The following is a 15,595-nucleotide window of genomic DNA, read 5'->3' as shown; positions in this document are numbered from 1 at the left end:
TGTAAGTTGACCAATAGAGAGAGGGTATCTAATAACATAACCCTGTAAGTTGACCAATAGAGAGAGGGTATCTAATAACATAACCCTGTAAGTTGACCAATAGAGAGAGGGTATCTAATAACCACCCTGTAACTTGACCAATAGAGAGAGAGGATCTAATAACAACCCTGTAACTTGACCAATAGAGAGAGAGGATCTAATAACATAACCCTGTAACTTGACCAATAGAGAGAGAGTATCTTACAGTGATTTTCCTGTAGAGAACCATACAGTTGTCGTCGTCAAAGGGCAGATATCCACACAGCAGAGCAAACAGCAGTACCCCCATACTCCACACATCAGCCTGGTAACACAACACACACACATTATATACACACACACACATTATATATCCACACAGCAGTACGCCCATACTCCACACATCAGCCTGGTAACACAACACACACCCCTTATCTCCACACACACACACACACACACATTATATATCCACACAGCAGTACGCCCATACTCCACACATCAGCCTGGTAACACAACACACATTATATATCCACACAGCAGTACGCCCATACTCCACACATCAGCCTGGTAACACAACACACATTATATATCCACACAGCAGTACGCCCATACTCCACACATCAGCCTGGTAACACAACACACATTATATATCCACACAGTACGCATACTCCACACAGCCTGTAACACACACACACACACACACACACACACACACACACACACACACACACACACACACACACACACACACACACACACACACACACACACACACACACACACACACACACACACACACACACACACACTATATATCCACACATCAGCCTGGTAACACAACACACACATTACACATAACTACCGTTCAAAAGTTTGTGGTCACTGAGAAATGCACATTTATTGTCCAGACTTGTGAGGCGTCTGTTTCTCAAACTAGACACTCTAATGTACTTGTCCTCATGCTCAGTTGTGCACCGGGGCCTCCCACTCCTCTTTCTATTCTGGTTAGAGCCAGTTCGTGCTGTTCTGTGAAGGGAGTAGTACACAGCGTTGTACTGAAGATGTCGTACCTTGGCAATTTCTCGAATGGAATAGCCTTCATTTCTCAGAACAAGAATAGACTGACAAGTTTCAGAAGAAAGTTCTTTGTTTCTGGCCATTTTCAGCCTGTAATCGAACCCACAAATGCTGACACTCCAGATACTCAACTAGTCTAAAGAAGGCCAGTTTTATTGCTTCTTTAAAAATCAGAACAACAGTTTTCATCTGTGCTAACATAATCACAAAAGGGTTTTCTAATAATCAATTAGCCTTTTAACCTGTTGGGGCTAGGGGGGCAGTATTTGCACGGCCGAATAAAAAACGTACCCGATTTAATCTGGTTACTACTCCTGCCCAGTAACTAGAATATGCATATAATTATTGGCTTTGGATAGAAAACACCCTAAAGTTTCTAAAACTGTTTGAATGGTGTCTGTGAGTATAACAGAACTCATTTGGCAGGCCAAAACCTGAGAAGATTCCTTACAGGAAGTGGCCTGTCTGACCATTTCTTGGCCCTCCTTGATCATCTCTAACAAATACAGGGGACCTTCTGGCATGACGTGACACTTCCTACGGCTCCCATGGGCTCTCAGAAGGCGGGAAAAAGCTGAACGATGTAATTCCATCCCCAGGCTGAAACACATTAGCGCGTTTGGCAAGTGCTCTATCAGAGGGCCATTAGACTGAGGCTCGTGCATGAGGGGATAGCAAGCTTTTACTTTCACTCTCTTTGTAATAAAAAACAATTTCCCGGTCGGAATATTATCGCTTTTTTACGAGAAAAATGGCATAAAAATGGATTTTAAACAGCGGTTGACATGCTTCGAAGTACGGTATATGGAATATTTAGAATTTTTTTGTCACGAATTGCGCCATGCTCGTCACCCTTATTTACCCTTTCGGATAGTGTCTTGAACGCACGAACAAAACGCGGCTGTTTGGATATAACAATGGATTATTTGGGACCAAACCAACATTTGTTATTGAAGTAGAAGTCCTGGGAGTGCATTCTGACGAAGAACAGCAAAGGTAATAACATTTTTCTTATAGTAAATCTGACTTTGGTGAGTGCTAAACTTGCTGGGTGTCTAAATAGCTAGCCCTATGATGCCGGGCTATCTACTGAGAATATTGCAAAATGTGCTTTCACCGAAAAGCTATTTTAAAATCGGACATATCGAGTGCATAGAGGAGTTCTGTATCTATAATTCTTTAAATAATTGTTATGTTTTTTTGTGAACGTTTATCGTGAGTAATTTAGTAAATTCACAGGCAGTGTTCGGTGGGAATGCTAGTCACATGCTAGTCACATGCTAATGTAAAAAGCTGGTTTTTGATATAAATTTGAACTTGATTGAACAAAACATGCATGTATTGTATAACATAATGTCCTAGGGTTGTCATCTGATGAAGATCAAAGGTGAGTGCTGCATTTAGCTGTGGTTTGGGTTTATGTGACATTATATGCTCGCTTGAAAAATGGGTGTCGGATTATTTCTGGCTGGGTACTCTGCTGACATAATCTAATGTTTTGCTTTCGTTGTAAAGCCTTTTTGAAATCGGACAGTGTGGTTAGATTAACGAGAGTCTTGTCTTTAAAATGGTGTAAAATAGTCATATGTTTGAAAAATTGAAGTTTTTGCAAGCGTCCCACCTAGCCCATAGAGGTTAAAATGATAAACTTGGATTAGCTAACACAACGTGCCATTGGAATACAGGAGTGATGGTTGCTGATAATGGGCCTCTGTTCGCCTATGTAGATATTCCATATTAAAAATCAGCCGTTTCCAGCTATAATAGTCATTTACAACATTAACAATGACTACACTGTATTTCTGATCAATTTAATGTTATTTTAATAATGGACAAACAATTTGCTTTTCTTTCAAAAACAAGGACATTTCTAAGTGACCACAAACTTTTGAACGGTAGTGTGTGTGTGTGTGTGTGTGTGTGTTTTGTGTTGTGTTATACACACACACACACTCATTATATTCACACAGCCAGATATATTATATTCCCCCCCAACAGGTGTCTCACCTCAGAGCCGATGTAGGATTTCCCCTGGATGAGTTCTGGAGCGGCATAGGCTGGACTACCACAACAGGTCATCAGCTCATATCCCAGACCCCCCTATAAAAGACAGACTGTGATGAGGCTGGACTACCACAACAGGTCATCAGCTCATATCCCAGACCCCCCTATAAAAGACAGACTGTGATGAGGCAGGACTACCACAACAGGTCATCAGCTCATATCCCAGACCCCCCTATAAAAGACAGACTGTGATGAGGCTGGACTACCACAACAGGTCATCAGCTCATATCCCAGACCCCCCTATAAAAGACAGACTGTGATGAGGCTGGACTACCACAACAGGTCATCAGCTCATATCCCAGACCGCCCTATAAAAGACAGCTGTGATGAGGCAGGACTACAACAGGTCATCAGCTCATATCCCAGACCCCCTATAAAAGACAGACTGTGATGAGGCTGGACTACCACAACAGGTCATCAGCTCATATCCCAGACCGCCCTATAAAAGACAGACTGTGATGAGGCTGGACTACCACAACAGGTCATCAGCTCATATCCCAGACCCCCCTATAAAAGACAGACTGTGATGAGACAGGACTACCACCATCAGCTCATATCCACCCCTATAAAAGACCTTGATGAGACAGGACCACCCCATCTATATAACACAGTGATTAGACAGGACCACCCCATCTATAAACACAGCGATTAGACAGGACCGCCCCATCTATAAACACAGCGATTAGACAGGACTACCCCATCTATAAACACAGCGATTAGACAGGACTACCCCATCTATAAACACAGTGATTAGACAGGACTACCCCATCTATAAACACAGCGATTAGACAGGACTACCCCATCTATAAACACAGTGATTAGACAGGACCACCCCATCTATAAACACAGCGATTAGACAGGACCACCCCATCTATAAACACAGCGATTAGACAGGACTACCCCATCTATAAACACAGCGATTAGACAGGACCACCCCATCTATAAACACAGGACCACCCCATCTATAAACACAGTGATTAGACAGGACCGCCCCATCTATAAACACAGCGATTAGACAGGACTACCCCATCTATAAACACAGGACCACCCCATCTATAACACAGCGATTAGACAGGACCGCCCCATCTATAAACACAGGACCACCCCATCTATAACACAGCGATTAGACAGGACTACCCCATCTATAAACACAGGACCACCCCATCTATAACACAGCGATTAGACAGGACTACCCCATCTATAAACACAGGACCACCCCATCTATAAACACAGCGATTAGACAGGACTACCCCATCTATAAACACAGTGATTAGACAGGACCACCCCATCTATAAACACAGTGATTAGACAGGACTACCCCATCTATAAACACAGGACCACCCCATCTATAAACACAGTGATTAGACAGGACCACCCCATCTATAAACACAGCGATTAGACAGGACTACCCCATCTATAAACACAGCGATTAGACAGGACCACCCCATCTATAAACACAGCGATTAGACAGGACTACCCCATCTATAAACACAGCGATTAGACAGGACCACCCCATCTATAAACACAGCGATTAGACAGGACCACCCCATCTATAAACACAGTGATTAGACAGGACCACCCCATCTATAAACACAGTGATTAGACAGGACTACCCCATCTATAAACACAGTGATTAGACAGGACCACCCCATCTATAAACACAGCGATTAGACAGGACCACCCCATCTATAAACACAGCGATTAGACAGGACCACCCCATCTATAAACACAGCGATTAGACAGGACTACCCCATCTATAAACACAGGACCACCCCATCTATAACACAGTGATTAGACAGGAAATAGCACACAAAACACATGAATGAAATCTATATATTTATAGACAACGACCACTAAGCCTTGACACACATCACTGAGACAACATGGCAGGGTGGTTACCTTGGGTTTGGCACAGAGACCAAAGTCTATCAGTTTCAGGTTGTGGTCTTCATCTAGCAACAAGTTCTCCTGAGGGAGGGGGAGAAGGAGAGAGGAGAGAGAGGAGGGGAGGAGAGAGAGAGAGGAGAAGGGAGGGAGAGAGAGAAGGGAGGGAGAGAGAGAAGGGAGAGAGAGAGAGAAGGGAGGGAGAGAGAGAAGGGAGAGAGAGAGAAGGGAGGGAGAGAGAGAGAGAGAGAGGAGGGAGAGAGAGAAGAGAGAGAGAGAGAAGGGAGGGAGGGAGAGAGAGAGAAGGGAGGGAGGGAGGGAGAGAGAGAGAAGGGAGGGAGAGAGAGAGAAGGGAGAGAGAGAAGGGAGAGAGAGAGAGAGAAGGAGAGAGAGAGAGAGAGAGAGAGAGAAGGGAGGGAGAGAGGGAGGGAGAAGGGAGGGAAGCATTAACAGTAGTTCCATACACGTATTATAATATATACCAGGTATTAACTATATACACGTATTACAGACACCCACACAGTCTCTGTGGGCGTATCCCCGGTTACCTACCGGTGGTTTCAGGTCTCTGTGGGCGTATCCCCGGTTACCTACCGGTGGTTTCAGGTCTCTGTGGGCGTATCCCCGGTTACCTACCGGTGGTTTCAGGTCTCTGTGGGCGTATCCCCGGTTACCTACCGGTGGTTTCAGGTCTCTGTGGGCGTATCCCCGGTTACCTACCGGTGGTTTCAGGTCTCTGTGGGCGTATCCCCGGTTACCTACCGGTTTCAGGTCTCTGTGGGCGTATCCCCGGTTACCTACCGGTGGTTTCAGGTCTCTGTGGGCGTATCCCCGGTTACCTACCGGTGGTTTCAGGTCTCTGTGAGGCGTATCCCCGGTTACCTACCGGTGGTTTCAGGTCTCTGTGGGCGTATCTCGGTTACCTACCGGTTTCAGGTCTCTGTGGGCGTATCCCCGGTTACCTACGGTTTCAGGTCTCTGTGGGCGTATCCCCGGTTACCTACCGGTGGTTTCAGGTCTCTGTGGCGTATCCCCGGTTACCTACCGGTGGTTTCAGGTCTCTGTGGGCGTATCCCCGGTTACCTACCGGTGGTTTCAGGTCTCTGTGGGCGTATCCCCGGTTACCTACCGGTGGTTTCAGGTCTCTGTGGGCGTATCCCCGGTTACCTACCGGTTTCAGGTCTCTGTGGGCGTATCCCCGGTTACCTACCGGTTTCAGGTCTCTGTGGGCGTATCCCCGGTTACCTACCGGTTTCAGGTCTCTGTGGGCGTATCCCCGGTTACCTACCGGTTTCAGGTCTCTGTGGGCGTATCCCCGGTTACCTACCGGTTTCAGGTCTCTGTGGGCGTATCCCTGGTTACCTACCGGTTTCAGGTCTCTGTGGGCGTACCCCTGGTTACCTACCGGTTTCAGGTCTCTGTGGGCGTATCCCCGGTTACCTACCGGTTTCAGGTCTCTGTGGGCGTACCCCTGGTTACCTACCGGTTTCAGGTCTCTGTGGGCATACCCCCTGGTTACCTACCGGTTTCAGGTCTCTGTGGGCGTATCCCCGGTTACCTACCGGTTTCAGGTCTCTGTGGGCGTATCCCCTGGTTACCTACCGGTTTCAGGTCTCTGTGGGCGTATCCCCGGTTACCTACCGGTTTCAGGTCTCTGTGGGCGTACCCCTGGCTGTGGACGTAGGCCAGCGCCGAAACGATCTGTCTGAAGAACACTCTTGTCTCCTCTTCAGACAGACGGTCCTTAGCGATGATGTAGTCAAACAGCTCTCCTCCTGGACAATACTGGAGAAGAAGAAGAGGAGGGGAAGAAGAGAGGTTCATATTGGGGCTGGTCTGTCTGATGGGGGGGTCCTACCTCCAGGATCATGTATATCTTGGTGTTAGTCTCTATAACATGGTACAGTCTACAGACATGCTGATGGGGGGGGTCCTACCTCCAGGATCATGTATATCTTGGTATTAGTCTCTATAACGTGGTACAGTCTACAGACATGCTGATGGGGGGGGTCCTACCTCCAGGATCATGTATATCTTGGTGTTAGTCTATAACGTGGTACAGTCTACAGACATGCTGATGGGGGGGGTCCTACCTCCAGGATCATGTATATCTTGGTGTTAGTCTCTATAACGTGGTACAGTCTACAGACATGCTGATGGGGGGGTCCTACCTCCAGGATCATGTATATCTTGGTGTTAGTCTCTATAACGTGGTACAGTCTACAGACATGCTGATGGGGGGGGGTCCTACCTTCAGGATCATGTATATCTTGGTGTTAGTCTATAACGTGGTACAGTCTACAGACATGCTGATGGGGGGGGTCCTACCTCCAGGATCATGTATATCTTGGTGTTAGTCTCTATAACGTGGTACAGTCTACAGACATGCTGATGGGGGGGGGTCCTACCTCCAGGATCATGTATATCTTGGTGTTAGTCTATATAACATGGTACAGTCTACAGACATGCTGATGGGGGGGTCCTACCTCCAGGATCATGTATATCTTGGTGTTAGTCTCTATAACGTGGTACAGTCTACAGACATGCTGATGGGGGGGGGGTCCTACCTCCAGGATCATGTATATCTTGGTATTAGTCTCTATAACGTGGTACAGTCTACAGACATGCTGATGGGGGGGGGTCCTACCTCCAGGATCATGTATATCTTGGTGTTAGTCTATATAACGTGGTACAGTCTACAGACATGCTGATGGGGGGGTCCTACCTCCAGGATCATGTATATCTTGGTATTAGTCTCTATAACATGGTACAGTCTACAGACATGCTGATGGGGGGGTCCTACCTCCAGGATCATGTATATCTTGGTATTAGTCTCTATAACGTGGTACAGTCTACAGACATGCTGATGGGGGGGGTCCTACCTCCAGGATCATGTATATCTTGGTGTTAGTCTATATAACGTGGTACAGTCTACAGACATGCTGATGGGGGGGGTCCTACCTCCAGGATCATGTATATCTTGGTATTAGTCTCTATAACGTGGTACAGTCTACAGACATGCTGATGGGGGGGGTCCTACCTCCAGGATCATGTATATCTTGGTATTAGTCTCTATAACGTGGTACAGTCTACAGACATGCTGATGGGGGGGGGTCCTACCTCCAGGATCATGTATATCTTGGTATTAGTCTCTATAACGTGGTACAGTCTACAGACATGCTGATGGGGGGGTCCTACCTCCAGGATCATGTATATCTTGGTGTTAGTCTATATAACGTGGTACAGTCTACAGACATGCTGATGGGGGGGTCCTACCTCCAGGATCATGTATATCTTGGTATTAGTCTCTATAACATGGTACAGTCTACAGACATGCTGATGGGGGGGGTCCTACCTCCAGGATCATGTATATCTTGGTATTAGTCTCTATAACGTGGTACAGTCTACAGACATGCTGATGGGGGGGTCCTACCTCCAGGATCATGTATATCTTGGTATTAGTCTCTATAACGTGGTACAGTCTACAGACATGCTGATGGGGGGGGGTCCTACCTCCAGGATCATGTATATCTTGGTGTTAGTCTATAACGTGGTACAGTCTACAGACATGCTGATGGGGGGGGGGTCCTACCTCCAGGATCATGTATATCTTGGTGTTAGTCTATATAACATGGTACAGTCTACAGACATGCTGATGGGGGGGTCCTACCTCCAGGATCATGTATATCTTGGTGTTAGTCTATAACGTGGTACAGTCTACAGACATGCTGATGGGGGGGTCCTACCTCCAGGATCATGTATATCTTGGTGTTAGTCTATATAACATGGTACAGTCTACAGACATGCTGATGGGGGGGGTCCTACCTCCAGGATCATGTATATCTTGGTATTAGTCTCTATAACGTGGTACAGTCTACAGACATGCTGATGGGGGGGGGTCCTACCTCCAGGATCATGTATATCTTGGTATTAGTCTCTATAACGTGGTACAGTCTACAGACATGCTGATGGGGGGGGTCCTACCTCCAGGATCATGTATATCTTGGTATTAGTCTCTATAACGTGGTACAGTCTACAGACATGCTGATGGCTCAGACTCTTCATGGCCTCTATCTCCACCTTCACACGAGGAAGGTCCTCCTGCACAGAAGAAGAAATGGGGTGTTTCTTTAACAAGCCGTCCACATTAGACTAAAACAGTAAAAACACACTAAATATTAAAGACTTAGATATATGAAAGAGACAGAGAGAGGAAGGGAAAGAGAGAGAGAGAGAGAGAGAGAGAGGAAGGGAAAGAGAGATGAGAGAGAGAGAGAGAGAGAGAGAGGAAGGGAAAGACAGATGAGAGAGAGAGAGGAATGGAAAGAGAGATGAGAGAGAGAGAGAGGAGAGAGGGAGAGAGGAAGGGAAAGAGATGAGAGAGAGAGAGAGGAAGGGAAAGAGAGAGAGAGAGAGAGAGAGAGAGAGATGAGAGAGAGACTCACCCCCAGTTCCTTCTTCTCCATGATTTTAATGGCCACATTCTCTCCAGTCAGGATGTGGCGACCCAGCTTGACCTTAGCAAAGCCTCCTGTAGGACACAACACCCACCCAGCAGAACAGCAGGTCAGATAAGAGACCACACACACCGATTAGAACGGATAACACACACACACACCGATTAGAACCGATAACACACACACACACCGATTAGAACGGATAACACACACACACACCGATTAGAACCGATAACACACACACACACACACCGATTAGAACCGATAACACACACACACCGATTAGAACGGATAACACACACACACACACACACACACACACACACACACACACACACACACACACACACACACACACACACACACACACAGATTAGAACGGATAACACACACACACCGATTAGAACGGATAACACACACCCACCCAGACAGCTACATGCGCACACACACACATTCCTGGTTGCTCCTGTGCCAGGTATAGATGGGATGAAGTGTCTCACCGGAGCCGATGGTCTCGTAGACTTCATAGTACGTGAGGAGTTCCGCCGCGCTGTCCATGGGCATCTCGCCGAAAACACAACCTTCCAGCTGCGATATAAAAACCCACACAGCGACATTTAGCTGAAAGTCTCCAGAAGGTTAGTTCCGATAGGTGGCTACTGACGGCTAAAATAACATCCCAAACACACAAGCGGTCTGTCTGTCTGTCTGTCTGGCTTAGCTAGCTAACGTTAGCTGCCTGTCAACTGATCAACCTTCGGTCTACTTTGAAATGTCGATGAGCTAATGTTAACTTAAAACGAAATGTTCCAACGCTTAAGATGACAATATTATACTTATACTTCTAGCATATACAAATACGGTAGTAAACTGTGACAAGACTTATCAATTCAAACCATTTAGCAACATTGCTACATTAAGTTAATTCACTGACTTGGGGGTTGCCAAGCTAGGCTAACGATACTTTAGTACAGTTTGGCTAACTAATTTATCCTATGCTAAAAGCGTCGAACCTACCTTAAATAAAAAAACTTTAAAAAAACTTGGATATAGTGAAGAAAGCAAACGTTATCACGAATGTGGGTAAATATATACTTTGTATTAGTAATATACGTCCTGTTGTCGAAGTTTGAATTCCCCACTACAGTGACGAAACGTCCTACTTCCGGTGTCTGTATCTCCTTCCTGCCTCTGTCGTTCAGTAATGACACTGCAGCTATAAAAACATTTATTTTATTTATTTATATTTATTTTACCTTTATTTAATTAGGAAAGTCATTTATTTAATGGCACTGCAGCTATAAAAATATTTATTTTATTTATTTATATTTATTTTACCTTTATTTAATTAGGAAAGTCATTTATTTAATGGCACTGCAGCTATAAAAATATTTATTTATATTTATTTATATTTATTTTACCTTTATTTAATTAGGAAAGTCATTTATTTAATGGCACTGCAGCTATAAAAATATTTATTTTATTTATTTATTTATATTTATTTTACCTTTATTTAATTAGGAAAGTCATTTATTTAATGGCACTGCAGCTATAAAATAGATTTATTTAATTTATATTAATATTTAACCTTTATTTAATTTGGAAAGTATTTACAATGACAGCCTACCCTGTCATTGTATCTATTGTTCAGTAATGGCATTGCAGCTATAAAATAGATTTATTTATTTTATTTATTATTTATTTAACCTTTATTTAATTTGGAAAGTAATTTAAGAACAAATTCTTATTTACAATGACGGCCTACCCCGTTATGTATCTATCGTTCAGTAATGGCACTGCAGCTATAACACTGATTCTACACTACAAGTCCCTAACTACAGGATCGAGGATCAGATTATTAGCCCACAATCCTAATCTTAAAGGGCCAGTCAGCGGTTGAAACAATAACAAAGCAACTCCACGCCACTGTTTCAGTAAAAAGCTGAAGGATGGGGGCTGGAGAAATGTAATCACTCTCAAGTTCATAGACGAAGCTATGGATGCAAGGACTGACCATCCATAACATTCTAGATTTAAAGGTAGACTCAGCGAAATGACGTTGCCATGAGCAAGCTAGTGGGCTTTATGGACCTCCACTACCTTCTGGGCTTGATGAGTTTCCACTATCTTCTGGGCTTTATGGACCTCCACTATCCTCTGGGCTTGATGGACCTCCACTATCCTCTGGGCTTGATGAGTTTCCACTATCTTCTGGGCTTTATGGACCTCCACTACCTTCTGGGCTTGATGAGTTTCCACTATCTTCTGGGCTTTATGGACCTCCACTATCCTCTGGGCTTGATGGACCTCCACTATCCTCTGGGCTTGATGAGTTTCCACTATCTTCCGGGCTTGATGGACCTCCACTATCCTCTGGGCTTGATGAGTTTACACTATCTTCTGGGCTTGATGGACCTCCACTATCCTCTGGGCTTTATGGACCTCCACTACCTTCTGGGCTTGATGGACCTCCACTACCTTCTGGGCTTGATGGACCTCCACTATCCTCTGGGCTTGATGGACCTCCACTATCCTCTGGGCTTGATGGACCTCCACTATCCTCTGGGCTTGATGGACCTCCACTATCCTCTGGGCTTGATGGACCTCCACTATCCTCTGGGCTTGATGGACCTCCACTATCCTCATGGCTTGATGGACCTCCACTATCCTCTGGGCTTTATGGACCCCCACTATCCTCTGGGCTTGATGTACACAGCTGGTGATACACTTCTGGTGACCGGTTCCCACCTAAAACATTCTCCATTCAGGCTGGAAAGGCTTCGATTTCCTCCTTAAGTAGTTTTAATGTTGAGAAGGCGGAAAAAAACTGGAAAATATACATACTTTAAAAAAATAAAACACCATTTTCTAGCACCCTGCTAGAGTGGTTAATGCCTAGTAATGTTACTTCCTGATGTTGTGTTTAGCCACCATGCTAGTGGTTAATATCTAGTAATGTTACTTCCTGATGTTGTGTTTAGCCACCATGCTAGTGGTTAATGCCTAGTAATGTTACTTCCTGATGTTGTGTATTGTGTTTAGCCACCATGCTAGTGGTTAATGTCTAGTAATGTTACTTCCTGATGTTATGTTTAGCCACCATGCTAGTGGTTAATGTCTAGTAATGTTACTTCCTGATGTTATGTATTGTGTTTAGCCACCATGCTAGTGGTTAATGTCTAGTAATGTTACTTCCTGATGTTGTGTTTAGCCACCATGCTAGTGGTTAATGTCTAGTAATGTTACTTCCTGATGTTGTGTTTAGCCACCATGCTAGTGGTTAATGCCTAGTAATGTTACTTCCTGATGTTGTGTTTAGCCACCATGCTAGTGGTTAATATCTAGTAATGTTACTTCCTGATGTTGTGTTTAGCCACCATGCTAGTGGTTAATATCTAGTAATGTTACTTCCTGATGTTGTGTTTAGCCACCATGCTAGTGGTTAATGTCTAGTAATGTTACTTCCTGATTTTGTGTATTGTGTTTAGCCACCATGCTAGTGGTTAATATCTAGTAATGTTACTTCCTGATGTTGTGTTTAGCCACCATGCTAGTGGTTAATATCTAGTAATGTTACTTCCTGATGTTGTGTTTAGCCACCATGCTAGTGGTTAATATCTAGTAATGTTACTTCCTGATGTTGTGTTTAGCCACCATGCTAGTGGTTAATATCTAGTAATGTTACTTCCTGATGTTGTGTTTAGCCACCATGCTAGTGGTTAATGTCTAGTAATGTTACTTCCTGATTTTGTGTATTGTGTTTAGCCACCATGCTAGTGGTTAATATCTAGTAATGTTACTTCCTGATGTTGTGTATTGTTCAGCCACCATGCTAGTGGTTAATGTCTAGTAATGTTACTTCCTGATGTTGTGTTTAGCCACCATGCTAGTGATTAATATCTAGTAATGTTACTTCCTGATGTTGTGTATTGTGTTTAGCCACCATGCTAGATGGTTAATATCTAGTAATGTTACTTCCTGATGTTGTGTTTAGCCACCATGCTAGTGGTTAATACCTAGTAATGTTACTTCCTGATGTTATGTATTGTGTTCAGCCACCATGCTAGTGGTTAATATCTAGTAATGTTACTTCCTGATGTTGTGTTTAGCCACCATGCTAGTGGTTAATATCTAGTAATGTTACTTCCTGATGTTGTGTTTAGCCACCATGCTAGAGTGGTTAATGTCTAGTAATGTTACTTCCTGATGTTAGTGTTTAGCCACCATGCTAGTGGTTAATGTCTAGTAATGTTACTTCCTGATGTTGTGTTTAGCCACCATGCTAGAGTGGTTAATATCTAGTAATGTTACTTCCTGATGTTATGTATTGTGTTTAGCCACCATGCTAGTGGTTAATATCTAGTAATGTTACTTCCTGATGTTGTGTATTGTGTTCAGCCACCATGCTAGTGGTTAATATCTAGTAATGTTACTTCCTGATGTTGTGTATTGTGTTCAGCCACCATGCTAGTGGTTAATATCTAGTAATGTTACTTCCTGATGTTGTGTATTGTGTTCAGCCACCATGCTAGTGGTTAATATCTAGTAATGTTACTTCCTGATGTTGTGTATTGTGTTCAGCCACCATGATAGTGGTTAATGCCTTGTAATGTTACTTCCTGATGTTATGTATTGTGTTCAGCCACCATGCTAGAGTGGTTAATATCTAGTAATGTTACTTCCTGATGTTGTGTTTAGCCACCATGCTAGTGGTTAATGCCTAGTAATGTTACTTCCTGATGTTGTGTTTAGCCACCATGCTAGTGGTTAATGTCTAGTAATGTTACTTCCTGATGTTTTGTTTAGCCACCATGCTAGTGGTTAATGTCTAGTAATGTTACTTCCTGATGTTAGTGTTTAGCCACCACGCTAGTGGTTAATGTCTAGTAATGTTACTTCCTGATGTTTTGTGTTTAGCCACCATGCTAGTGGTTAATGTCTAGTAATGTTACTTCCTGATGTTGTGTATTGTGTTCAGCCACCATGCTAGAGGTTAATATCTAGTAATGTTACTTCCTGATGTTGTGTTGTGTTCAGCCACCATGCTAGTGGTTAATGCCTAGTAATGTTACTTCCTGATGTTGTGTATTGTGTTCAGCCACCATGCTAGAGGTTAATATCTAGTAATGTTACTTCCTGATGTTGTGTATTGTGTTTAGCCACCATGCTAGTGGTTAATGCCTAGTAATGTTACTTCCTGATGTTTTATTGTTTAGCCACAATGCTAGTGGTTAATGTCTAGTAATGTTACTTCCTGATGTTGTGTTTAGCCACCATGCTAGTGGTTAATGTCTAGTAATGTTACTTCCTGATGTTGTGTTTAGCCACCATGCTAGTGGTTAATGTCTAGTAATGTTACTTCCTGATGTTGTGTTTAGCCACCATGCTAGTGGTTAATGCCTAGTAATGTTACTTCCTGATGTTGTGTTTAGCCACCATGCTAGTGGTTAATGCCTAGTAATGTTACTTCCTGATGTTGTGTTTGTGTTTAGCCACCATGCTAGTGGTTAATGTCTAGTAATGTTACTTCCTGATGTTGTGTTTAGCCACCATGCTAGTGGTTAATGTCTAGTAATGTTACTTCCTGATTGTGTTTGTGTTTAGCCACCATGCTAGTGGTTAATATCTAGTAATGTTACTTCCTGATGTTGTGTTTAGCCACCATGCTAGTGGTTAATATCTAGTAATGTTACTTCCTGATGTTGTGTTTAGCCACCATGCTAGTGGTTAATGCCTAGTAATGTTACTTCCTGATGTTGTGTTTAGCCACCATGCTAGTGGTTAATATCTAGTAATGTTACTTCCTGATGTTGTGTTTAGCCACCATGCTAGTGGTTAATATCTAGTAATGTTACTTCCTGATGTTGTGTTTAGCCACCATGCTAGTGGTTAATGTCTAGTAATGTTACTTCCTGATTTTGTGTATTGTGTTTAGCCACCATGCTAGTGGTTAATATCTAGTAATGTTACTTCCTGATGTTGTGTTTAGCCACCATGCTAGTGGTTAATATCTAGTAATGTTACTTCCTGATGTTGTGTTTAGCCACCATGCTAGTGGTTAATATCTAGTAATGTTACTTCCTGATGTTGTGTTT

The 15,595-nt window shown here is 43.7% G+C and overlaps 1 protein-coding gene across 1 annotated transcript in view; it reads right to left on the bottom strand.

Annotated features, from left to right (window-relative positions):
• Positions 1–10,683, bottom strand: part of LOC106594008 (maternal embryonic leucine zipper kinase) — a 34,001-nt gene extending 23,318 nt beyond the window's left edge. The window contains exons 1-8 of the mRNA XM_045717607.1: positions 10,518–10,683; positions 10,001–10,088; positions 9,489–9,574; positions 9,028–9,144; positions 6,685–6,828; positions 5,059–5,127; positions 3,103–3,195; positions 245–343 (exon numbers count right to left, since the gene is read on the bottom strand). Of these exons, the coding sequence (XP_045573563.1) occupies positions 245–343; positions 3,103–3,195; positions 5,059–5,127; positions 6,685–6,828; positions 9,028–9,144; positions 9,489–9,574; positions 10,001–10,064 (672 nt within the window). The 5' untranslated portion in view covers positions 10,065–10,088; positions 10,518–10,683. The remainder of the gene's footprint in view (positions 1–244; positions 344–3,102; positions 3,196–5,058; positions 5,128–6,684; positions 6,829–9,027; positions 9,145–9,488; positions 9,575–10,000; positions 10,089–10,517) is intronic.
• Between the last annotated feature and the right edge of the window lie 4,912 nt (positions 10,684–15,595).

This window comes from Salmo salar, chromosome ssa04 (genome assembly GCF_905237065.1).
Source record: "Salmo salar chromosome ssa04, Ssal_v3.1, whole genome shotgun sequence".
In the NCBI taxonomy this organism is placed as follows: domain Eukaryota; kingdom Metazoa; phylum Chordata; class Actinopteri; order Salmoniformes; family Salmonidae; genus Salmo; species Salmo salar.
The sequence above is the reverse complement of the archived record's forward strand: the minus strand, read 5'-3'. Positions and strand labels throughout refer to the sequence as shown.